General features: G+C 42.4%; 1 protein-coding gene across 4 annotated transcripts in view; it reads right to left on the bottom strand.

The window, feature by feature from the left end:
• Positions 1 to 27,383, bottom strand: part of Arms (Ankyrin repeat-rich membrane spanning) — an 85,133-nt gene that overhangs the window by 18,444 nt on the left and 39,306 nt on the right. For all 4 annotated transcript variants that reach the window (XM_075673554.1, XM_075673557.1, XM_075673555.1 and 1 more), the window contains exons 13-21: positions 22,089 to 22,271; positions 20,932 to 21,088; positions 19,361 to 19,509; positions 11,080 to 11,426; positions 6,314 to 6,493; positions 5,658 to 5,885; positions 3,173 to 3,416; positions 2,910 to 3,075; positions 2,553 to 2,731 (exon numbers count right to left, since the gene is read on the bottom strand). In XM_075673554.1, the coding sequence (XP_075529669.1) occupies positions 2,553 to 2,731; positions 2,910 to 3,075; positions 3,173 to 3,416; positions 5,658 to 5,885; positions 6,314 to 6,493; positions 11,080 to 11,426; positions 19,361 to 19,509; positions 20,932 to 21,088; positions 22,089 to 22,271 (1,833 nt within the window). The remainder of the gene's footprint in view (positions 1 to 2,552; positions 2,732 to 2,909; positions 3,076 to 3,172; positions 3,417 to 5,657; positions 5,886 to 6,313; positions 6,494 to 11,079; positions 11,427 to 19,360; positions 19,510 to 20,931; positions 21,089 to 22,088; positions 22,272 to 27,383) is intronic.

Genomic DNA, 27,383 nt, shown 5'->3' with positions numbered 1-27,383 from the left:
TGAACATTTATGCCATCTCACACTGATAAGATACTGCCGAAGCATACGTGCCCCTAAGAGGAAAAGTTTAGGTCTGTCCAGGCAACAATAATCGATTATAATGATAAGATTTTAGTTTTCTGAATATTACAGTTAATTATGCTTTGCATATAATACAAATATATATAACAAAACAACATCATTATCTCCTTGTAATGTAAAGCCACCAGAGTTATACACAGACGAAAGTGGGGAAAGAAAAGCTTCTATGCCAGCATAGCTGGAAAGAAAATTTAAATAGCAGTGCGTTTTCTGGCAAACTTAATCCACTAATAATAATTTGGAAATACTTCTGTCTATATAGGAATTATTTGGCCACTTACAACAAATGTCAAGTGTATTCTACAAGTGTGCACCGTGCACAAATGGGGGATAAACAAGCTGCTACATCGCGATTAAAGATATTTTTCAAGCATAAGCTTGCTAGGTAGCTTAAAACAATATGAAAGTAAAAGATTGCATGTGCTATTTACCAGGGATGCAAATTTTACTAATGACCACTACAAAAAAAAAAAAAGAAATTACAGAACCAATTTCACATCAAACAGCTAAGGCTTGGTTCTTTATTGCGTTGCAAAAAAAGCTACTAGTATCCCTGATGTTCAAGCAAAGAATAAAGCAAGGCTACAAACTAAGACACTGCTTTCCTGTACATAAATTATTCACAGTCTTGTTGCTTGATTTAGACAACTACTACTAAATTATACTAGCACATCTTCTATGGCATAACATGACGTCAACTACACTGGCACTTTCCGATTCCCTGATTTTCGTAGGTTTTTCATGACCGTCTTTATGAAAATTCCCTGGCAGTCTATGACACTGGAAGTTCAGGCACAAGGAAAAAATGATGGTTTATAGTTTGCCTAGTTACAATTCTAGCTCATAATTTTTTACTACTGGGAAGCTGTAAATCAGGTAAGATTCACTATAGATTTGACTGTATCATATGTTTCATGATATTCCGAACACCAGGCCAGCTTTACACTTAGAAATCAAGAAAAAAAAAAAAACACCACTACTTGCAGATAGCGAAGGCTTATGGTTCAAAACTTCCCTTCCTTCTGGCATACCACTAGCTCCGCCATGACTACTGTATGTACCAAGTTCCCTGATTCAAGGCAAACAAAGTGAAAATTCTCTAACTCTCCCTCTGAATATTCTAGAAATTAGAAATTAGGTTTTCTCTGATGGTAGATAACTTGCAGAGGCAATATAATTACATCTGTTGCAAAAAAAAATCATTGTGGTGCAGTTGTAAAATTTAAGACCTTTATATAATTAAAACTATTAAATACCTATAGGTTATAACCATACCAATGTAGACAAGTAATCATGACAAACTCAAACTTAGTTCATTCATGCATGTGGTACAGTCAACTGAAGTTGGTTTGCTAAGAGGCCAAAATTGTGGACTGAAATAAGAAAACAGGAGCTTTGGCAAATCATTGTACATTTGTGCTAGCAAAGTAGTTTACAAGGTAACCTTTGCTAAAATCTCCAACTATCTCTTCCTCACGGCTGGCGATGCTGTAACCTGGCATGGAATTCATCATATTGATGCTCTGCACATCGTACCCTAAATAGGCGCTTAGCAAGCTTTTTGTCACAAAGTAAAAAAAAAAAAAAGGTAATGCAGTTGAAGACAATAAAAATATTCACAGACAATTATGAAACTCCCTAATGCGAAATTTGACTGCAGCTCTAAACGTGTTTTCATTTTGCGATATAGTGGTTGGTGCAGACAATCTGTCTCGTGCGGCACGTTGCAAACAGAGCAAAGTGTGACATGACTGCCTCGCTAATCCGTAGATCACGAGATGCAGTATGTGGGTGACGCGTGGGCGTGATTTACAGCAGCCGCCGCCGCAGACAGACCTCCCAATGATGTGCACCACTCTGGCGCCATCTCATAGCCATTGTCGCCACACTACACTTTTCTTCTCATGTTTTTACCATAACCTCCTCCTCCGCTTTCCTCGTGTCTTTCATACCCTGCTGCGCTCCACGTTAGCTCGATTAGGTCAATGCCGACGCCAACGCTCACCACAGGCATGGGCGCCTAAGAGCTGCACTCTAATATGAGGCATACCTTAGCATAGCTAACCAGGCTACTTCGCAATCTACTTAACTTTGCGAGCTCTGCTGGAATAACATAGGGAGGTACTTGCCCGAGTGTTTCATGCAAAGTTTATGAAGTGTTTGCTGAGTGAAATCTGAAGAGAATTGAAGCCAAAATTGTACATGCAGAAAAACATTGTCGTAATAGGCAAGTGGTGGCTGCTATTGGTGCTTGCACCAAGTTGTGAGAGCTTGCATGCTCATTTGGTACAGATGCCTACATAGTCGTGATAGTCACACTATCCTTCTTCGTAATCACAAAGGAATGTCTGTAAATGGGACCAGTATAAAAGAGCTCAATTATAAGAGTTTAGCTATACCCCACACCCAAAAAAAGAAAAATAATAATAATGCTGGCAGCCACTGAAAAGCAATTTCATTACATAGCATACCTTGAATCACTCTTCGAATATATGGGTCAAGGTTAATAGTGAAGGGCACGAAAATCTTGAGGTCACTGATCAACAGTGATGCCGAGTGGAAGCTCAGAAATATTTCAAACTTTCTGACATCATGGTCAACATCGTAAAGTGGCTGCAGATCTTTTCCTGTGGGCACTTTTCCTTTGATCCTGAAATGAGAGACTTGTTAATGCCACTAGTATATGAAACCAATGCAGCCAGAACTATTCTGCCAGTGAGAAGGTTAAAAAAAATTGAAATACTAGTACTCTTTGTTTAAAAAGGCCAATTCATTGATTTGCACAAACAAGAGACACATCTATAGGACATATATAAATTAGCACTTACTTTTCAAAGATTGACCTCAGTGATGTTGAATCATCAATTTCATTTTCATGCAACTCATAATACAAAATGATCCACGAAGTGTGGTAAGGCCACTGCTCTGTAATGTTGACCCATGAAGCCAAATGATACCAGTTGAAATCTATGTTAAATGCCTTCAACAGACGCCCTGGAAACAAGAAAGCAATAGTCCAGTCAGATATCTTCACGGGCACCACTTGCAGTTCTAACCAAGAATTGTATAAAATAGGGAATACTATGCGCACCTGTTACATAAACAATGTTCATGAGCCGGCGCATCGAACGAGGATTGATGTCGCTAAAGTAATCATCAGTCAAAAGTACTTTAGTCAAATCTTGGGCTCCTGTGACTCCTCGATGAAGGTTACTCATGCTTGAAGCCACACTTTCACTTGCCTTCAGCTTCTGGTTGCCTTTACGTTGCTGTGAGGGCTTCCGGAATGACTCGGGAATTGACATACTTGAGTTTGACACACGCCGATTCCCTGGCTATGAGATTTCAAAAAATTAGTCAGAGGACTCATTTAGGGTTGCACAAAAAACAATAAGCACTGTCGGCACACCAACCACTGGACAGAAAAGGAAAACTACTAAAACATAGATTTCAGTTGGGGAGAGAAATTCTAAAGAAATAAATCTTCTGCAGCAACTGAAACCAGTGCTGCTCCACGCAAGGAAAAAGAAAACAAAGTTATAGTCTTAAAGTCACTCGAACTAGAAAAGTCAGTAACTACACAATCCAGCAAAAGCTCCTTCAACTGCTGGTAAACCATTAAACCAAGTAAAAGTTTGAACAATTGAAATCAAGTTAAAACTATATCACTGCAACATAGTCAGCAGAAGCATGGTTTCAGTGAATGAACTTCTGTCAGCACCTGATGGAGCAGCAAGAAACATACCATAATGCACTCATATCATATCATCAGGAAGGTATTCACAAAATAAGATGTAAAAACCTTTTTTCTGGAAGGACCACATGAGAAAAACTTCAGACAACCTTGGGGCACCAGGTAAACACAGTGAACTAAGTTCTGTTCAAAATAAAACTCTTTGCAATTCTGTGCAAAAATAAAGCATGTTTGTTTCTTCTCAACAACCTTGTCATTTATCTCATCTGGTCACATATAATGATATAGAAGGTTTAGAGCAAAAAAAAGTTTTTCCCAGGGAAAATGATGAAGGGGCATCTGAAATGGTTAAGAAACAAAAACTCAATACTATTAAATTAACTAAATAGACACTGAAAAACAAAATCTGAGTTTAACTATCACAAAAGTTCGTACTATAGTTGTATACATTTTACTTGCACAGGAGGTCTCGCCAATGGCAATTAAACCTTGGGACCTCCTTCTGTATATGCACAACTATGTAATATTTCTAATGTATGTAACAAATTTGAATTTGGAGAGAAGAAACAAAAGCTGTTTCTAATAACCTGGAGCATAACACTCTTCTTTAATTTTTAAGAGAAAGCACCAAATAAATGTTCTTTCTGACAATAAATCCCTCATTTAAACTTGCTTTTCAGAGTGCCATGCTAAATTAAAGTTCACATTAAAGGAAAAACAAAAATTTTAGAGCATTCGTCACTTCCCAGAGGCTAAAAATGGAGATGAGTGCAGTCTACAGTCAAGACTAGGATTTTGACAAATAAATTGTTAACAGATTTTCCTGACTATGAAGTGAAACGGGAAGGTTCGAAGGCAGTCGTATGTTACAGGAGAGAAGGATTAATCAAGAGTTATCAGGGTCAGGAGTTAGAGGAAGAACCACAGAATGAATAAATGGTTTTGTGGTTCAATTTCAGTGCTTAGTTTGTTTTTCTCCTAACACAGAATGCTCTAGCAGTGAAGAGTAAAGTACATGGCATAGGAAAAGTACTGACAAAGCGGTGTATATGCATACAAACATACACAAGTATCATATTGTTTCCATCTAAAATAAGTGCATTCTTTCTTGGACTCCATCAAGTTTTCAAGCCCAAAGACAGCAGCAGGCTGGTGGAGTTGGCTCTTAACTCCTTATTTGTTGTTTACAGGCAGCTGCCAATACTTTTCCAAATGCCTCAGGGAGGCCAACTATAGGATTTTTTTGCAAAAGACTCCCACTGCCGGTGTGGATGTGATAACACAGACTGTTTCTTTATAATACATGCCGTCAATGCCTACATTCCTAGATGCTGGGGCTACAGGCCTGTCCACAGGCCTCTCTGCACAAAGCTGCATTCCACCTTGGAACTGACAAAGGGCACATAAGCAGAGCAAGACAGCAAGGCCACACCCACAAGCATGAATTAAGATGCCTGGTCACCTTAGTCAAAGGGATGCTGCACATGTATGTGTGTAGTCTAGTGTGAAAGCACAGCTGATTGCCACAAAACTCCATTTCTGAAATGTTCCACACACAATTGTGATCCACTACTAGATCCATTCATGACTCAATCAACAGGACTTTTAAGACAAAGCAGTCTTGCTATGGTTACATTATATAAATTTACAAGGAGTAGGTGGACAACTCTTCTTGCAGAACTAAACACTGCCTGGCACCTCCATAAAAGGCTATATATAATATGCTCTGAAACTTACAAATGTTTCACAATGAGAGGACATAATACAGCTGTAAAGTGCACAAATAGACAATGTTAACAATCACGCTTTCCCACTGCATACAAACATCACATCATGAAAAGAAAAAAAAAAAAAGAAAAAGAGAGGGAGAGAAAAGACTTACTCTGTCAGGGCCTGTGCTGACAATGCCCTGAGCAGCTTTCTCCACTTCCTCTTTCTCACACCAGTGGCTGCCACTTCGTTTCAGCCCTACAGCTGTCTGTTGTGCTGCCCTGACTTTTCGAAGCCCACTGTTTTGCAAGTAGAAGGGCAGGTGCACAATGTTGCGTAGGTAGTCATGTCCCCGCACAGTTGTGTTCTGGAAAGCCCTGTGTAGGTTGGCCTCAATTGCCTAAGTTTTAAGAAAAGTGGAACAAGAAAACTTCAATCAGACAATCAACCAACAAAAAGGAAGCTATGATGAAAAGCCAATACTTGTGCTTAAAAAAACACTCTACACATTCATTCATCTTTTCACCATTACACATCCCCACAGACAAGCAAAAGACTAGGAAGTTTATCACTTCATAAATAAAGAAAATCAAGCAGTAAGAAGACATTCCTTTCAAGTGAAAGTGAGATTAATAGCAAGTGAAAATTATCTTTCCAGTGAAAATATTATGTTGTAAAGTTCCAGGTAACCTCTAGTTACTAGAGGCAACTTGGAACTTTTCTAGTAAGTTACGCCACAAAAAAACCTAAAAATCAAGTCAATGAGAGAAGGCACACCACTTTCTTATGATGACAATATTCAAGCATGCAAAAGTCTTCAACACACACCTTAATAATTATATGTGGATCCAAAGCCAAAATTGTGACAAAGGGATGTCCAGGGTCTGAGAAAAGCACGTAAACAGCATCTAGGACACGTAAAACCTTGTCCTGTTCACAGCTATCCAAGCCATCCACAATCAGAACCAGACGGGTTTGCTTGCGAACGAAGGCATCAAGGCAGTGCACCTACAAACCAATCAAACAATAAGAAAATGCACAAGATGGTGCAAAATATGGCACCAGGAAATTGGCACATAACAAACAGAGTAGAAAAGTTTCTGAACGCTAACAGTGCTTATTCTGATTAGTACAGTGACTACATGATAATCTAGGGGAAAGACAGGGAAGGCAGGAGATGGAAATTCAAGACGATGAGCAAAACGAGAACATGGTGAAAGCAAGAGCCAACGTTTCGACAAGTGAACTTGTCTTCTTCAAGGCGACATATGCTTTCCTCGCCACAGTATATATAGGTAGGGTTCTTCTAAAGGGGAGAGGGCATAAGGAGGGTGGGTGCGGCAACGAGAGAAGGTGTGTTAGCGGCGAGGGTGTCGAATTGAGAATAAAGGAGTGCTGTGCACAAGGCCAGGGACACGGCCTTCTGTCAATCACGTGTCAACGCCTGTGTGTCAGCCGGCGTGTCAATGACGTGCACAGCAGCCCTCTTATTACCTGTTTCGCTGGTGGTCGTGGGCTATCGTGTCTCTGACAGAGATAATAGAAGGACCGGTAGAAACAGGTGCTCGTGAAAAAAAAAAGGGGGGGGGGGAGGAAATACTGAAATGGAATAAATAAATAAATAAAAGGGGGAAAAGTGGAAACAAGAAGGAGAGGAAGAAAAAACACGCTAAGAAACCAAACTAAGTGTTGTTGCCTATAACTTGTAATTTAGCATAGCGAATAGATTCTAAAGCTTCCTTTGAAACGTTTATGCCTATTGGTTGCAATGTCTTGAACTTATGGATAACGTATTATTCTCTGTATTTTCTTTCTCATTCAGAACGGAAATTCGACTGTAAGATGTAGAGTTTAAGTTCATCAACGTTATCACCTGGTTGGTTGAAGTGCTCGGCGACGGCTTTGGGAAGATATTTAGCTGCGTCCGCGCAATGTCCGTTTAATCTGACGTTCACTGATTGTCCCATTTCATCGATACATTGTTTCTTACAGAAGGAACATTCAAGCATATAAATCACATCCGAACTTGTACATGTGAAGCTAGATTTGACTTTGTGTGTATAACTATTTGCGGTGCTTTTAATTTTAACGTCACTTTGAAGGTGTCTGCAGGTTTTGCACCTGGGGGGACAACACGCTCTTATTAAGGGTGAATGATGTACGCTGACTTTTGCGTGCACTAACATGTATTTAAGGTTCCTGTCGGGGCGATAGGTAACCCTTGGTAGATCCGGGAACGCTCTTCTCAGACGCTTGTTACTTGATAATATTGGGTGGTATTTTTGTAGGATGTTGTTTATGTTTGGGAGTGCATTAGAATATATTGTTATGAAGGTTGGCGGTCTCTCAGATTCTGGTGTAGGCTGTTTCTTCGCTAATTTCGACTGTCTCTCCAATCTTGATGCGACATCATAAGCTCTATTGAGAGCAGCTTGTGGATAGTTTCTTCCGGCTTTTTAGCGCGGACACAGCTAAAAAGATTCCCAAAGCCATCGCCGAGAATTTCAGCCAACCAGGTCATAACATTGATGAACTTAAACTCTACATCTTACAGTTGAATTTTCGTTCTGAACGAGAAAGAAAATACAGAGAATCATACCTTATCCATAAGTTCAAGACATTGCAACCAATAGGCATAAACATTTCAAAGGAAGCTTTAGAATCTATTCGCTATGCTAAATTACAAGTTATAGGCAACAACACTTAGTTTGGTTTCTTAGCGTTTCTTTTTTCTTCCCCCTTTTGTTTCCACTTTTTTCCCTTTTATTTATTTATTCCATTTCAGCATTTCCTTTCTCCCCCCCCCCTTTTTTTTTTTCACGAGCACCTGTTTCTACTGCTCCTTCTATTATCTCTGTCAGAGACACGATAGCCCACGACCACCAGCGAAACAGGTAATAAGAAGGCTGCTGTGCACGTCGTTGTACACGTGATTGACACACGGTCGCGTCCCTGGCCTTGTGCACAGCACTCCTTTATTCTCAATTCAACACCCTCGCCAATAACACGCCTTCTCTCATTGCCACACCCACCCTCCTTACACCCTCTCTCCTTTAGAAGAACCCTATCTATATATACTGTGGCGAGAAGCATATGTGGCCTTGAAGAAGACAAGTTCACTTGTCGAAACGTTGGCTCTTGCTTTCACCTTGTTCTCGTTTTGCTGATTATATGATAAGTTGTAGGATAAAATTATAAGGAAGGACAATTAAGGCTCTGGCTTTCAACCAATATTTTACCAAAATGAAAGGAAAATTAATGATAATCTAATAACAAGGTAGACATGTTTCAATAAACATTAAAATTAAATACTGATATGTACCACAACTAAAAGATAACAATCATGGAGCAATCATAGAATGTTATAATGGGCAAAATCCAAACTTCACACTTAACAGGACACGAAATGGAATCAATAAATCAGTTTAGACTGGTATATCATGCTTTTGGAATCATCTCTGTCTAGCAGCTAAATGCACAGTCTAGCAGCTAAATGTACAAAATATAGACATCTGCTCAATTTGTTGGAACAGCTACTTTTTTCAGTCTGGTTAGCAAGTATTGAATATTACGGGAGTCGGATGAAAACGCAAATACAATACATACAATGTTTACAGTAACAAGTGCCCACTGAATAGCAACAGAAAAACAATTACAAGGTGCAAAACAGAACATAAGCAATTAAAAATTGACTAGTGCACACAGCACTGCCATGGATATAGTACCACAGCTAAAGCAGTAGAGTAATATCCTTCTGCTTATGCTAATAAAATAGAATTCTGTAAACACAGAAGAAGAAAAGTGACACATAAAGCACAATAGAACTACACAAGAACAGCCATTCTACTTTTCAATAGTATACAGGGTGTGTCCGGAAAGTAATACATTTTATCCATAGAAAAACGTTTATTCAAGATAAAATTATAAACGTTTAGACTTCTTCGAAGTAGTCTCCTCTGGCATCTGCACATTTCTGCCAGTGACTCTGCCATGCAATGTGCGCATCCTGGAAGGCATAACGGGAACCTCTTTTAGAGCCTTTGTCACAGTGGTTTGGATGGCTTCGATGGTCCCAAAACCGACTTCTTTCAGGGCGCTCTTGATTCTCGGGAAGAAAAAAAGTCTGCCGGAGCCAGGTAAGGACTATAGGGTAAGGACTATATGCTGCTAAGTACAACTTGGCAGCATCGCCAAGTTGTACTTGGCCAGGAACTCCTGTACGTGCAGAAAAGTGTGGCTGGGAGCGTTGTCGTGGTGCAACTGCCAGGTATCGGCGATATCCTTTCGTACTTGGAGGACCCTTTTTCTCTATCTCTCAAGCACATCCACATGGTAGGCAGTGTTGACTGTCTGCCCTTGGGGTATGAATTCTTTGTGAACCACACCCTTGGCATTGAAAAAGACAATTAGCATTGTTTTCACTTTCGACTTGCTCGTTCTTGCCTTCTTGGGGCAAGAGGACTCTGAGGTGTGCCATTTGGAACTTTGGCACTTCGTCTTATGATCATACTCAAATACCCATGTATCGTCGCCGGTAATTGCGCTGTCCAAAAAATAAGGTTCAATTTGTATGCGTTCCAAAAGTTCACTCACGATTACCACTTGGTTGTTCTTGTGTGCATCAGTCAACAGTTTGGAGACCAGTTTGGAGCACACTTTCCGCATGTTGAAATAGTCGCTTACGATGTCGTGCACGGTGGTTTTCAGAATATTTAGAGTCTACGCTATCATCCGCATATTCATTCGACGGCCGGTGTTCAAAAGATCACGAACACGAGACACATTTTCGCTACTTTTACGTGTTGATGGCCGGCCAGAGCGGGATTCATCATCCACATCTTCTCAGCCCCCTTTAAACACCTTCGACCACCTTGAAACTTGAGAATTTGACAAAGCAGAATTCCTGTAGGCTTGCTGAATCATTTGGTAGGTATCAGCAAGACTCTTATCGAGTTTCGCACAGAATTTGATCACATACTGTTGTCCGCGTGCGGATGCCATCGCATGTTGTGACAGAGCAGTATCATGAGGTTCCCGGAAACAGTGGTCCTGACACTCCTAGAGCTTGGAGCAGACTGCACTAGGCAATGATGAAAAGCTAAGAGTCCCCCCACCTAACCAAACCAATTCGATCATGGTATGTCTAATAGCAGCACCGGAAAAAAAATTATTGCATTACTTTCCGGACACACCCTGCATATCCATCCGTTACCGCAACTGGTTGGCATAGAGATTTAGAGACGTGTGTGGGTGAGGTTTTCTGAAATTGGTGTCACACCTAAGGACCTTCCTGATTAAGCTATCTGGGCCAAAATAACGCAACAATACTATTCCAATGCAATTCCTTGCTGTGCTTTGTCAGTGGTCAGAGCAGTGATGTGCCTGTGTTATCAACAGGATCAGCTGGCTGTGAATGGTGGATTTCATTCTCACTCTCAATAGATGAACACATGTGCGTGCACGTGCACATACACACACACACACACACACGCGTGCACATGTGCGGACACAAAAAAAGGTGTTCCTGTCCTTCAAACCGAAAACAGTACCGATTGAAAACTGAAAACATGAGACAGTACCAATGAGATACACACCATGGAACTAATAAGCTCAATCTCTCCCTTGAGGGCCTCCATGTAACCACCCGAGGTGGCATCCACGTGGGCCAAGTAGCTGTGGATACGGCGGTGATGGGAGCGGAACAGTGACAGGACCATGCGCACCCAGGTGTAAAGGTTGGTCAGCAGAACAACAGCCACCACGCTGGCCAGTGCAATGAGAATGGGCTGCGTGTGACTGCCGCTGACACCTTCTTGTTGGTGCCCTGTCAGCATATCCACCAGCACCCCCACAGCACCCAGCAGGCACACAAAAGTCACCAGGAAGATGGCAAAGTTTGGTACACAACAGAGCCGTCGCCATGTCCAGCTGGAAGAGGCCACTGGCCATTTCCCAGCCATTTAGTACATTTTATTCATAAAAAAATCTTATCATTACTACAGCTGCCTGCACAAAGGTCTAATAAGTGAACACCAAAGGCCAGGTTTGCATGACAGTTATGTTTCTGATGCTACTGGCAACATGGCTAAATATAACAAAATACAACATGCAACTACTTGCCCTGTGACATCTCACCCATTTACAGACGTAGCAACATAACGCTGAGACTGGCTGTCCACAGTCTAGTCTATATTAATGTATAAGCAGTTTCCAACAATATTCTAGTTTAAGGGGCTTTATGTCAGGCCACTTCTTTTTATATTACCACGCTTGTTTTCTTTTACCCCAATTGCAGCAATATGGAAACAGTTTACCTGCTTGTGCTTTATATACAAGATTGGTGGCAGAACCCTTACATTTCCCTGCATTTTCTGAAACAACTTGTATCTGGCCATGAATCCAGAGTTCTTAATAGGACATTATTATCATGGATAGTTAATATACTTCAAATGTCTAATATACTTCAAATGTCTAAAGGTATGTCTGACATTCTAATTTTACAAACAGGTATGTTCTATATACTCAGCTAGTTTATTGAATGTCACACGGGATATGTGTACAGAAAGCCCTCCATACAGCCACATTATGCGAAGTTCTACATGATTACGTCTGTGCAGTGTACCAGCCCCGTTCCAAGTCGGCCCAAGGAGACGTGCCCCACCACAACACACAGTGCAGGAGCACTGATGTCAGTAAGGCTATGTATCTGGCTACTTGAGCAACCTCTGGCTGACAAACAGCACTTTTCTTAACAATTTGTGAACACTTTTCTGCTGAAGCAGTGCAACAGCTGACACAAATTGATTGGCTCACGACTTGACTCATCTTGTGACTCATCACCACTGCTTGGTCTGCCATGCATGAAACAGCTCGAATTACCATTGAAACCATTGCATTTACAAGGACAGTAAGCTGAACTGGCTGCAAATAAGGAGTAAATATTCGTTCTCATCAGCTTGTATCCACAGCCGCACATTAGTAGTTTCCTGAGCAGACTTTTGCTGAATGCTAGTACCTGGTCAAACCAGATAGGTAGTGAACATCCAGCTTTCAGATGCCAAGCAGTGACCAAACTCTGCCTTGTGGCAACCATCTGAGATTCTAGTTGCTGAGGGTTAGTAGATGGTTACCGAGAGCAATAGCAAGACCACTTTGAATATAATCTTAGCCGACTATACACGTATCCTGCATCTTGCTTTTTTGGTCTCAGCTACTGCAAACAAGATAAGTGAAACAAATATCCTTCCAGAAACAAATGAAACCCCCTAGTCTTTTTTATCTAGAAGGTAAACCGAATCTTCCAACATAACTCTAATGACACTGGGCATGCATCTGATGTATCTTGACATGAAACATTCCTAAAATTAACCCCATAAACCAACCAGCTGCTGCTGTCCGAGGTTGCGGCAGAAAACTGGACTAGATTTTGTCAACGGATGGACCTCTACTTCAAAGTCACTGCTACAACGCCGAAGTTGATGAAGGCCCAGAGGGCAGCGATATTCCTTCACGTGGCAGGTCAAGAAGCAATGAATATTTTCAACACTTTTCAGCTGATGGCCAAGCAATGCGAGGATTACGGCCTAATTGTACAGAAGTTCGAAGAGCACTGTAGTCTGAAGCAGAACGAAATGTACAGACACAATGTCTTCAGCATGCCCCAGCAACTCAAGGATGAACCGTTCGAGCATTTTCAAGAGATCCTCAGATGAAATCCAAAAACTGCAATTTTGTAGAGTTGAAAGATCTAATGATTCAAAGTCAGCTCAAGTGCAACATGAAAAACAAGCTGAAGGCTGGACTTCTGCGAGAGCGAGACTTCACGTTGGAAAAAGCAATTGAAAACTGCAAAACAGCAGAAATTGCTGCCAGTGAAAACCAAGCTTGGGAAAAACCAGAGGCCCAGCTAAACGCCATATGAAGAAAACGGCAGCTACCAAAGAGCAACCCAAAAAAGAAATGCCTGTACTGCAGGTGAAAACATCAACCAAGGATGTGCCCAGCATGGGGCAAAACCTGTGGTACCTGCCAGAAAAAGAGCCACTTCCCAGTTTCCTGTAGAACAGAAAAATATGTTCAGCAAGGTGACTGTTCCAGAAAGGCACAAGAAGAAACTGAAGAATCTGATGTTTCAAATTCTGACAGTGAGCGTCAATGACGTGTCAAGAAACTCGGAATGGGTAGTTGCTGCAAAGCTGGCTAATGACGATGCAAGGCTAAAAGTCGGCATGGGTGCACAGGCCAACCTTCTTCTACATACTCTTTTTGTCAAGCTTGGTAAAAAAAGCGATAACTCAATCCTCATTAATGTTATTGACAGGCTACAGTGGTGGCATAATCAAGCACTTAGGGGTCGTTACGCTACCACTCAGGATTGCCAAAATTGAGACACCGACAGCTTTTTTCGTGGTAAAAGAAGGCAGGCAAGCACTTCTAGGACTGGAGGCTTGTGAACATTTCGGTCTGGTTTCAAGAGGCCAGTGCCTGCAGGTTCAAAGGGACTTGGAGTCTCGGGTCCTCAGCGAATTTCCACGGCTGTTTAACGGCTCAGGTTTTCGATTGGAAGAAAGGTCAACAGCAGTTGCACTGCCGGCACACTGGATTCCACACACCATTCGAGAGCCGATAGGGACTGAGCTTGCATGCATGGAATGGCACAAAAACATTGAAAGAGTACACAAACTCAAAGACTGGATAAGTCCTCTTGTCACTGTACTAAAGAATGGCTGTCTACACACTTGTATAAACCTTAGACACATTAATCGATGCTTAAACGGGAACACTATCTGCTCCTGTCCCGAGACGAAATAGAGGCCGAGCTGGCAGTTGCTAAGGTGTTCAGCAAACTAGACGCAAATTGTGGATTTCACCAAATTCCTCTCGACAAGGCATCAACAAAAATCTGTACATTTGGCATGATGTTCAGTCAGTACATTTTCTTAAGCTGCCTATCAGAATTCGCAATGCGGGCGAGGTGTTCCAGAGTGTTTCAGAGGGCAATGAATAACATCTTTAATGGCCTAGATGGAACGCGCATCTACATAAATGATGTGCTTGTGTGGAGCGCCACCCCCGAGGAGCATGACAGGTGCTTTTGAGCCACCTTGGCTGCAGCACAAGCAGTTGGCCTAACACATGGATGGAAGTAGCCAAGGAAGTTTTGGAGCAGCTCTGGGAGCATCAAATTTGGTACTTTGGAGTGTGTGGAGCATGAATTGTCTGTTTTGGAGCAGTAATTATGCATCTTGGAGCAGCTTGGTAAAGGTCAATATGAGTGCAATAAAGGCAGATTAAGAAAAAAGCCTTCTTTATTGACTTTGCAGAACACTTTTAAGTCCGGCAAGTCAGTTCTGCAGAAGCCCGTTAGGTGAGCAAAATTCATGACAGGGAAAAACTGTCATCCACCTAACTGCGGCATGAAGCTACAAAGGACTCATACGGATTTCTCAGAACCATCAAGTTGAATACCTGGTGTGCCAACTAAATGTGGCCAAGAAAAAAAATAACTGAGGGCATTCCACAGATAGAGCCCGCTCTATGTTGGTAGGTTTTTGTTAATTATAGTCGAGTTTTTCTTTCTTCATTGTGAACAAGCAAGTAATATTTAAGTTTAACGAGCTAAGATTTATTACCTTACTTATTCAATAAGGTTCCATGCCATGGTTGTGGAATACGTAGAGAAATGACCGATAGCAGCGTATATAGAAACCTAGGTCTTACATGGTTCTTTTTTTTTGATGAAATCAAGAGAGAGAAGAAGAAGAAGCCTGGGTGAAATAAAAAAATTCAAGACACCATATACGTATAGTCAAGAGGTGATGATGAGAAAGACAACGACATCAGGAAGAATTCCTAGCATCGGAGGCTATGAGGGAATCAGTTGGACAACCTCCCAGGAAGACCAGACCCACTTCGTGCTCAAGGGCCCGCTCGAGAACCAGAAAGTCCAGATCACAGAACCGCACACCCGGGCCGGCCCGAAGCAGATCCAGGAGCCGTACGCGATCGCGGTCCCGCCGCAGGGGAGGCGGCCCAGCGATAGAAGAGGCAACCAAAGAAGAACAAAGTGAGCTGAGCAGAGGCGATCAAAGGCTCGTCACGCCATGGTGCATCTGAGGAGACTGCAGCTTCTAGGGAAATAGCAGAAATGAGATGGGAAAATGCACAGTTAAGAGAATTAATCTCACACCTCACGAGAGAAATCCAGGATCTTAAGAATAGTAGAAGGGAGGAGATATCTCCCTGTCCGAGTAATTGTAGTGGAGGTACAGCTGCAGTAACCCCTGATAATCGCACGGAGGACGACAATCCTCCGACACCTAAAAGAAAGGCTCTGGCCGTTAGCAGCCAAACCTGATTGCAACTGGCGGACCTGGGGCAGAAATTAATGAAAATGCAAAATGTACTCAAAGAACAAACAGAAGCTGTCGGCAACCTCGTGCTGGCGGTCTCGACCATAATGTCGAGACTCAACAAATTCGAAAACAATGTGGCCAACCTAAGTCTTAGGGTAGCCAAACTGCAGGCAGTTACCACCGCAGGGGCCCCACAACTGGGGTCGCATCTAACCGATTTCATAACGCTGCTGCAAACACTATAGCAGTATCTGGGGTCGTTCAGACCGCCACCCCATGACCAGACCAAAATAGGCACACGGTAAAAAAGGCGCGCCGACGATATGGCAGTGGAATTGCAGGAGTTACGGCTGAAAAAAGTGGTCCTGCAACAACACTTTAAAAGCAAATCGAAACCCGACGTAATAATGTTACAAGATACACACGAATTAGCAAAACTGCATGGTTAACAAGCGATTGGTCCCCAACCGCGCGTTAACTACTTTGGTCAGGGAAGGATTAGTGGTTGTTCGTCACGACATTAAGGTAGCGCAGATTGAACAAGTATTCGTAGAAATTATACCCAAAAGCAAGAGCCAATCCAGCATGTTTATCTTTAATATATTCAGCAACCCTGCACACATACGACAGCGCTTCCTAACCCTCTTTAGGAGAGCCACCAACATTGCAGGCTCCCATCCCCTACTAGTTGGGCGAGATTTTAACGCCGCTCATGAAGCATGGGGCTATGCCTACACGAGAGACAAAGGCAAGGCTTTATGGCAGGACATCAGGAGACAGACCTGACACTCACCACTTACCCCAGCTGCCTCACCAGAATGGGAATTGGGCTGACAAGAGACACCATGCCCGACACAAGTACACAAGAGGAGCCAGTTGGAATAACACGATTGAAGACCTTGGTAGTGACCACAGAATTCTCTAAACAAAATTATCAGAGACCTTAAAGATCGAACCCAACAAAACTTTCAAATGGACGGACTGGGACCAGTTCCGTGAGAACCAAATGATGCACGTGCCCGTCACAGACATTCAACAATGGGCCAAAAAAGTGATGGCTGACGTCAATGAAGTAACAAAGACCGTGACGCCATAACTCCCCGTCGAGAATATCGACAGCCGCCTGGTGCACACGTGGGAGGCCAAACGATGGCTACAGGCCAGGTGGCAGAAACAAAGGCACAATAGGAAGTTGAGGAAACACCATAGCGTTACTCAACAAACAAACAGAAGAACACTGCAGAACTCTTAGTAAACAGCAATGGGACGAGATCTGCAACACGATAGACGGAAGGATTGGCACCGTTCACACGTGGCGCCTGCTCCGACACCTGCTAGACCCGACGAAGACCAAGGCAATACATAGGAAAACCATGTGCAAGATAATACATACATACGCAAAGGACGAGAAAGAAACCCTTTCCGAACTCGGCAACAGGTATACCCCGCAGAACCCAACTATTCCACACGGGGAGTACATGGGAAAACCCAACTTCTCTCTGGGCAGAGACTTTGACGAGGCTGAAATCCGGGCTGCTTTGCAAAAGCTTTGCAAAAGCAAGTCGGCCCCGGGACTGGATGGCGTAACTAATAAGACCCTTCGTAACTTGGACAACGAGACCACCTCCGAACTGGCCAAGTACATTAACGATTGCTGTACCCGAGGATCCGTCCCCGACCAGTGGAAAAGAGCAAAAATGGTTCTCATCCCCAAACCAGGGAAACCCCCAGATCTAGTCAACCTTCGACCAATATCTCTTACATCGCGTGTTGGCAAGTTGATGGTGCACGCCTTCCTCACCCAGATTAATGCACACTTGGACGACGTCGAAGCGTATCCGGACACCATGCTCGGGTTTCGAGCTCATCTCTCCACACAGGATGCAATGTTGCAAATCAAACACCAGATACTCGAGAAAAATACGAGAGGTACCAGGGCCATTCTAGGTTTAGACCTCAAGAAAGCCTTCGACAGTGCGGCTCACGTAGCCATACTAGCAGCATTGCCGCACTCAATCTAGAAAACTGAGTGTACAGCTATGTTGAGGATTTCCTCACAAACAGGAAAGTCTCCTTAATGCTGGGCAAACTCACATCCGAAGACAGGAACATGGGCAGCGTCGGCACCCTGCAAGGCTCGGTCATCTCGCCGATGCTCTTTAATCTCATTATGATTGGCCTCCCCGAGCGCCTCAACGCCATCAAGGGAGTGCATCACACCATATATACGCAGATGACATTACGATTTGGGTGTGCGAGGGAAGCGATTGAGAAATCGAGCAGCAGTTACAGACCGCGGTTGACATGGTGGAAGAGTACCTCGTTGGAACCGGTCTCGTCTGCTCGCCAGAAAAATCTGAACTTCTCCTCCACCGCCTGACGCTTAGGGGAAGACCCTGCGTGGTTATATCCAGCATGCTGCATATGAAGGAAATTTGCGTACGCACCAAAGACGGACAAGAAATACCCAGGGTGAAGCAGATTAAGGTGCTCGGACTAATCATAAAATCCAACGGCACCAACGAAGAAACGGTCAGGAATTTGGAGACTATGATCACGAACACGATGAGGTTCATCAGAAGAATCACCAACAGACACCAGGGTATGAGAGAGGCCAGCATCATCAGACTCATACCTCATCATCATCATCACCACCACCACCAGCCTGTTTTATGTCCACTGCAGGACAAAGGCCTCTCCCTGCGATCTCCAATTAGTACCCCTGTCCTGCGCCAACCGATTACAACTAGCGCCTCCGAATTTTCTAATTTCATCGCTCCACCTAGTCTTCTGCCGTCCTGGACTGCGCTTCCCTTCTCTTGGTACCCATTCTACAACCCTAATGGTCCAGCGGTTATCTATTCTGCGCATTACATGACCTGCCCAGCGCCATTTTTTTTTCTCTTGATGTCTATTAGAATATCGTCTATACGCGTTTGCTCTGTGATCCAAACCGCTCTCTTTCCGTCTCTTAAAGTTATGCCTAGCATTCTTCGTTCCATCGCTCTTTGCGTGGTCCTTAACTTGTTCTCAAGCTTCTTTGTCAGCCTCCAAGTCTCTGCCCCATATGTCAGCATCGGTAAAATGCACTAATTGTATACTTTCCTTTTCAATGATAACGGTAAGCACCCAGTCAGGAGCTCACGATGTCTGCCGTATGCGATCCAACCCATTTTTATTCCGTGAATTTCCCTCTCATGGTCAGGGTTCCCTGTGATTAGTTGACCTAGGTAAACGTACTCCTCCACAGACTCTAGAGGTTGACTTGCGATCTTGAACTCTTGTTCCTTTGCCCAGATTATTTATCATTATCTTTGTCTTCTGCATATTAATCTTCAGCCCCACTCTTACACTCTTCCTGTTAAGGTCCTCTATCATTTGTTGTAACTCGTCTGCATTGTTGCTGAATCACACACACACACACACACACACACACACACACACACACATAAAAAAGTAAATCTAAGCTCAGTGCCAGCACCTAGAGAAAAGATACACACCTCTCCTTTTTTTTACAAACCTGGTTTTGGTTGAAAAACACGGTAGAATCTTGTTGTAAAGAAGCCAAATTCATCTTCAATGGCAGAAAACAATGAAATGATAATATATGCAATTGAAGCATCCCCAATACCAGAGCTGCTCACTTTGTTTTGCTCTGTAAATATGAACCTGGAAATATAAAACAGTACAACAGATAGTTATATTATAACATATTTTTTTGTGTGTGTGTGTCAGTGCTAATGTAGTATTTACTGAAATTACTGTTTGCATCATTGTTATTTGGATAACTTTCAGAGAAGCACAATTTTTAATTGAAAGAACTGGTTTATCATACAAAAAGGACAGAGTCAGTGTCCTCTTACCATAAATGTTTGCATAATGACTAATAAAAGAACAAAGGTAACATATAACAAGGGCACAAATATGAGTATGAAGCAGTTACATTGCAGTGAGCGCATTTAACTTGACTCTAGCCACACCTTTAATATAACTGAGCGGGTACATTTCCAGTGATTGCTTCAGAGCCATGAGTTGTCAAACTTTCTGAGCCCTTTAGTCACACCTCCAAGGTATAGTTGTTTTATATCTTATACCTACTTCCTTGTACCGCTCAGTTCTTCTCTAAAGTAAATAAAGTAAAAATGGGTGATGAGTTGTGCCAATCATCAAGTTATTGATAATCATATAATGAAACAAATTAGATGCTTTCAGCACAAGAGCCTACATTAAATTTTGGTGAGCATGGTCGGCTTCATTCGGCTTTACATGGTGTCAAAATACTTTGAAAAACACATGTGTGAGTGTGATGGCAGCAGTGATGTCACTGCTTTCAGAAAGTGGCAAAATTTCATAGCATACAGCACACACCAGACCATGATATGCATAGCTACAAATTCAATAAAATACATGCTCACAAATATCAGTAATGTTGCTGCCAAGCCAAAACACATTTAGTTGTACAAGGGCTGACTGAAAATACAGTCACAGACCCTTTCAGGGATTGGCTCTGGTCAGCTAGGAATTGTTTACTCGGAATACAGCCACTGCTGTACATATATCTGCAGGATTGCTTCACATTACAGTGATAAGGCCACATGACACAAAAATGTGAATATTACACATTTAGTGTTCAGCGAGGCTGGGATATTACACTGCAAACAATCACAGTAGACTTTAAAGTTCAAGAAACTAAAATCTTATCATAAAGAAATGTGCTAATAAATTAATAACTGTGCACTGATGCAGTCTACAATGAGATAAACAACTAGCGACTCCACACACAACATTAAAATGTGTAGCTAAATGACACTTTGAAAGGCATAAAAGAACATACACACTGAAAACAATACACAGGCATCTTGACCCATGTTGTGCTCTGAGTACATGCTCTTTTGCACGTTACAGGATGCCATTTAGCAAGCACTAACTCACCCAGCAACATGTCCTGATGCAGGATATGTTGCTCCAGTAATTCAAATATTGATGTCTCTACTTCCTTAGTATAAAGATGTGAACATTCAGCACAATAACATTACTGAATGCTTGGCCTAAAAGAAAGAAAAATTATCTTAATAGTTTGATGATAGTTACCTGACAGGACTAGAACCAAAGTCCTTGTTTGTAGCTGGAGGGTGGCAAAATATAACCTGAAGAACAGTCTTGAAAGAAGTGAGCATGTGCTCCATCCTCATGCAGAATTTATAAGCCCAATTCCAATCATGATGAGTGCTGCCATACCTAATGATGTCTGCAAATAGATTACAAAAAAATATAAATTTGAAATTCACTGATTCGCCTACCATCAAAACTCGACATGCTGCAGCTTTTTAACCCTTTATTGACGGCACATATAGATACCCCCCTATAGGTTTTTATTTTCAATCTAAACGTGTGAAACACATTGAGGAAAGCATAATTAATGAAAAGAAAAAGAAATCGCAAAAACTTCAGCAATAGGGGAGAAACCCCAGGCAGAAAACCTAAGTGGATTTCACCCCAAGCCAACAACGGCTTCGTTTGGAATTTGCACAGATAGCTCTCATTATATCAGAACCATAGGTGTACATTTTATTTGCCTTACACCTCGTGTATGATGCCACTGCAGCCGCAGACCTTGTATCGGTCCGTCTCGTCTGACCGTGCTTTAAAAGAAAAAGTGAGTTGCGTGCCGAACTTCTTTTACCTCATCCTGTTCCTGCTCTGGACCAACAAATGATGCTGGCTGCTTGTAATTCAGTGTTGGCTGAAGACTTCTAGCCAGATTCGTACTCAATATTGAAACTCAGCAAGAAAAGTTTTCTATTCTAATATGTTGTCTGTATGCAACATTCGTCAATAAAGGGCTAATATTAGGCTGAACACGCTTAAGACTAACAATAGCATGTTACACAATGTGTAACATGCAGGCATGAGTTCCATATTAGACAGACAAGTACTTGTCTGATCAACCAAACTAGGCAATTTGCTATCCCTTTAGCAGCCCCAGCACAGCGAACCACACCAGAAAAATGTAAAAACAAGCAAACCAGCCCAGCAGATTAAATCAGCACCCATATGCATTACTTTTGAAATCTTATTCTACATATTGACTTTTTTTGCTTTACTCTCAGTCTATGCCAGAGATGTTTCTCAAAGTCTTATGTCATAATATGCAATAAATACATTTAATTCTCTTTTACCACAAAAGCAAGGCGAAGTTCAAGCAACCCAAGTAAGCTACATAGCAGTTAAGTGCATGGTGGGCTCACAAAGAATGCAGTAGGTGAGCAGGAAGGAGCCAGCTCCCAAGCTGAGCCCCAGCAACCACTGTCCCGATGCCAGAAGGATGCAGTAGCCTAGCATGCTTGAACTGAATGATACCAGGCAAAACAGGACCCAGGTGAAGGAAAACGTTGGTTCCAGCCACTGGACTGCAAAGCTTCGCATGTCCTCTGCCAAAGACAGTGAAAGCACCACTGTGGTCAAGCACTTATTACCTAGTCTGCTCCATATCTTGTGAACAAAAATAATGTAGACTCGGCCATATAGTTAACTAAAGAACTTTTTTCATACTGATTAGTGTGTATCATACACAAGACGCTAAAAGTGGTAACTGAAATTTACTTTTACCATAAAAACAGTAATATCTTGGAAGAAACAAAACAAAATTCACTTACCATCACATATGTTGCTTTTCATGAACCACCAAATACATTGATTGCAAGAATATTTAGACTATTGACCAACCTAAAGCTGTAACGGCTAACAAAATACATTAGGCAAGCTAGTCTGCCATTAAACCATTTTAAGTAAAGCACCTGAAGGTTGAAGCTTTTTCTGAGCGCACGAAAAAAAGTGAAAAAAAACTATAATATCTTCCAAGTGTGCTTCTCACACTAGCATATTCATACTATTTCCCACATCCCCAAGGTAGCTTTAACTCTGGAGCCTGTACAGTGCAACTGCACATGCTCTCTGCCAGTGATTGCGTAAAGCATGCAGAAAAATTACTTGCTATTTTACTAGCATTATCTGCCATTTCCTATATGCCTATCACAAAATGGCAAGTAAAGAGGCTGGTCAGTCCACTGCCAATATTTTGAAGAAAACAGCACGGAGGACAAGAGGTGTTTTTTTCTCTCTCTCTCTTATGCCTCGTCTTTGGCACTGTTTTCTTCAAGATGCTAATTACACTGTCGTAAGCACTGTTATGGAGAGAGAGGAAGAATGAACACAAAGTAGGAAGATCTGTGACAGAGATAGTGAAGACTTTAGGTGTGGAATCAGAAGAAAGAGAATAAAGAACTGCTGAGCTTATGCAGCCATAGCTGACGTGGTCTTCAAATGGTTAAAATGCTTTACCAGATGTACTGAGGGAGCACAAATGAGACTGCATCGCGGACCTGTGCTGAAGATGGAGTGTATCGGCAGTGCAGTGGCAGCAGTGCACTCTGCTTGCTGACCCATGGCAATGGTGCCGTGATGACGCCTTAAAGGGACACTAAAGGCAAATACGAAGTCAATGTGGACTGTTTAAATACTATTCCAGAAACCTTGCAACACTTGTTTCGCACCAAGAAAATAGTTTATGAGAATATTGCATCTGAAACGTCCGAATACCTTTATCGCATTTCAAATCTCCCGCCAACGAACTGGGGGAGTGGTGACGTTGCATATGCCATCGCCACCCTTTGCTGCTGTCAGTGAGTAAAACGGCGCCCGACAGATGGCGGTAACGAGCCAAGACAGAGCGGCGGATTCACCGCTGCAAATGCTTTTTGGTCAAGCGGCGTAGACCGTTCGGGCATCCCGTGTCATCACATGGAAATTGAATTCTTCGCTATTATAAGTTTGCGCAAGTTTCGCAAGCCAGCAAAACCAGCGCAGCACTACGCGATAGCTACTGAAACGCAAAAGCGTGGGCAGCGCGGAGTCGAGCGAAAACGAAACCCTTCAACCGCCCGCGGCGTTGTCAAGGTTATTTCAATGAATACTTTTCCCAAAAGTGAGATAGAACTGGACAAGTAGCATTTTATTTCATATTATAATAGAATACAAGGATGTTTTGTGCAACGAGTGGTTGAGTACTAGGGACAGAATTCAACTGAGGAGTGCTTTCGTATTTGGGCAAGTACTTGAATGTCCTGGGGGAGTCTCTAATCATGTCCCAGCATTTACCTCAATTTCTCGGTTACTAAGGCTTCGTTCGCGATAATACTAACGCCTTAGAGATCTGTCACTTTAGCTTGACTTAACATTTGCCTTTAGTGTCCCTTTAAGGACTTCAGCATAAGTGCCTGATGTCCTACATCGTCACCTGCACCTCTCTTGCATGCTACAAAAGCCCATCAGAAGACACCCTGTACCGAACCAACTACATACTGTGGGCCACTCTCCATCAACAATGACTTGTCGCAAGACAGTCAGAATGTTATCTGCATTTTTAAATGCAGATAACATTCTGACTAAAATGTTAGTCACAGTGAACTGGATGTTAACCAGGCATTGTTCTGTCCAATTTGGCCAGAAGCACATCACTGAGAATTGGTGCTATGCACGATCCAATACAAATTCCTTCTTCCTGAAGGTAAGGCTTTGCATTCCATTGAATGTAAGTAGACTTCAAGTAAGAGGATAGAAGTTCTAGAAAGTTGCCTACAGAAATGGAGGAAGAATTTTGAAACCTCACAGAGCCATTACTGTCAATGCACTCTTCCACAGCAATCAGCAGTTCATCGGGAGGTAATGAATAAAAAAGGTCTTGCACATCTATAGAAAAGGCACATACATGTTTGTCAGAGCTAGAATTTAATGAGTCTAGAACTTCTTCAGAATTTTTCACAAAAAATTAGTCGTGCTCTTGTAAGTACAATGCAGTACAATTATTTGGAAGACAAGGGAGTGTTAAAAATCTTTCCTACGTCGATGAATATGTTATTTTCCTTGACAAGGTTTCAGATGAGATGCAAACGCAGGGTCTTAATGTTCTCGGGTCATTTAGGGACTGCTTCAAGTCCCTTGAATTGACATAGGAGGTACCCACTAATAGCACTCTTAAATTCCTTGACGTTGAGCTAGTTTTTCACCCAGAGCATACGTGTTGGTGTTACAAACCTCGTAGCAATAAGCCAGTTCTTTCGTATGCTTACGCACAATACAAACATTGTAATCTTTGTTTTCCAAATTTGCTCAAGAAATCCTGTTTTCATCAAATGGAAGCTAGTTTTCTTTATTAAACCCAGCATGTGATGCAAGCAGGGTATCCTTTGCATGTACAGTGTTCCGTTTGCGGGATCTCTGCTCAGAAAGTCATGTAGTCGCTTGATCTGACAGACATAAAAAAGTGGCTGTCATACCACACATTCATAAGCTATCTCATAATATAAAGAAAACTGCAGCTGTTCGAAAGTTCAACTTGTGTTCTCTGCACCTCAGAAGCTTATAAAGCTCTGCAATCAAAGGAAATGTCGGCATGCGTCGCACATGTGTAACAAAAAGCAAAAAAAAATTGTTCGTCACCTGTGCTAGCAACATGGTTTATTGTATCCCTATTCCTTGTAGTAAACAGTCAAACGGGACACTGTATAGATGACCAGGTAAGAGAACACTCAAACAATGTCAAGAAAAGCACGTGCGGTGGTTGGCTTGCATGTCACTGCAGTTTGTGTGGCTGTGAACCGTTGTTTACTCAATGTACTGTTGTCAGCAGAAGCAGTGATCCACTAACACGTGAAATAATTGATGCTGAAATGATTTTGCAATTTGGCTCTGGGTGTGTCAGCATGCCATCTGCACATTTGTCAGAAAAGTAGTCAACCTTCCTAAGGATGTGAATTGCACATGTGCAATATGATGAGTGACAGGTACAAACATGGGTCACTGAAAATAAAGCTTTTAGTCGGAAGTTTGGGCTCATCTGTCGTCTTGTTTCTTCTGTCCTTGAGTATATCTATGCTGCAATGCACCAATATGTTGTACCAACAAGCCCAAACAGCCACATCACCACAATGAAATGATTTCCAGCCACTGTAGTAGGCACATGTCTTGTGTAGTCAAAGCCAACTGTGTAAAACATTTCCTGTGGGGGAGTGATAGTTGCGAGCAAGCCAGTGTTAAGGCTGCCACCAGTTGTTAAGAGAATGGAGTTTTGGCTACCTTGAACAGCGTCTGCTTGGAGCTCGAACCAGGTTGACCATTCGAGAGGATTTGGCAGGGAAGACAAGCTGATGTAAAAACAATAATAGAAGTTTAATTCATCATTACAGGGTGAGCAGTGCGCTCCAAGACAAAAAAATACAGAAACGTCCGGCGTGCATGCTCCTGCATGCAAGGGCAGAGAAGATGTGTCTCCAAGTGGCATCTTGCGGGCCTTCTTATACCCTCCACCATCCGGGCAACCTCATTCTCTCTTGCTCCCTTATAGTGGGCCTTGTTAGGGCATGTTGGGAAGGAACACGAAGAGAAACGGCTCTTTGACATAGAAAAGTTGAATGTAGGACAAAGGAGAGTAGAATTTGCACTGGTGCATGATCCTGTCACACACACCCGACGGACAAGTCTTTTCATGTTGAAGTTGTAGTCTTTTCATGTTGTAGTGACGACTAGGCACATCGTGTCTCAGGTGTTTGGCATCTGTTACATTCATTGCCACACAAAGTGAACTGTAACACCAGACACACACACAGGCAGTTGCTTGACAGACTGCACAGCCTGGCGATATACAAAGACCAGTAAAAAAACATGTTGACTTTGCATTTACAGCCATAATTTGGCTAAAAGGAGATAGGGGCAAAGACTTTCTGATTTACCCTGATACGAGGGTGAATCAGAAAGTCTTTACAGTTTTGTTTTTAGCCGTAGTATAGCTGTAAATGCGAAGTCAACATACCCATTCCCAGTGGTGGACCTTTCTTAGAGTGGCCCGGTCTTATCTGCCGCTAGCTCCATGGCACAGCGCTGCTGTCAGTTGTTGAAGATGGCAATTGTGGTTCCCATGTCCACAGCATACGAGCAACAAAGTGTGATTCATTTTCTATGGAGCAAGGGACGAGTGCCCATCAAAATCCACAGGGAAATGCAGCCCACATATGGGGAAAGATGTCTTGTTTTGAGAAGTGTGAGGTGGTGGTGCTGTGAGTTCGCAAAACGCCATGAAGACTTGCATGACAATGAGCTTTCAGGAATGCTGCCTGCATACAAATTCTACCACATGGATATCTCAAATTTAGTGCTATGATGGGACAAATGTCTGAACCTGTGTGGAAACTATGTGGGAAAATAGTGTAAGGTACGTAGAATAGTATGTATATTTGTAATTAACTGTATGTACCTTATTTTGGCTACTAAAATATAGGGGCCTCCCCAAAGACTTTCTGATTCACCCTTATACATTGGTGAGTAGCCATTAGTGGGTATGTGGTGCATCAGTAAGTTTGTTCCAGGCAGTTCAGCAGTGCTGTCAGAGAACAGTGCACTGTGGAAGTGAAGAAACAATGACAGTGTTTTCAAAGCCAGAGGCTCATTTTCCCGACTCTGGGTCAATGGGACGTCTGGGAACGGCAGCA

This window comes from Dermacentor variabilis, chromosome 1 (assembly GCF_050947875.1).
Source record: "Dermacentor variabilis isolate Ectoservices chromosome 1, ASM5094787v1, whole genome shotgun sequence".
Taxonomy (NCBI): Eukaryota; Metazoa; Arthropoda; class Arachnida; order Ixodida; family Ixodidae; genus Dermacentor; species Dermacentor variabilis.
Note: the sequence above shows the minus strand (reverse complement) of the source record. Positions and strands in the feature narration are given on the sequence as shown.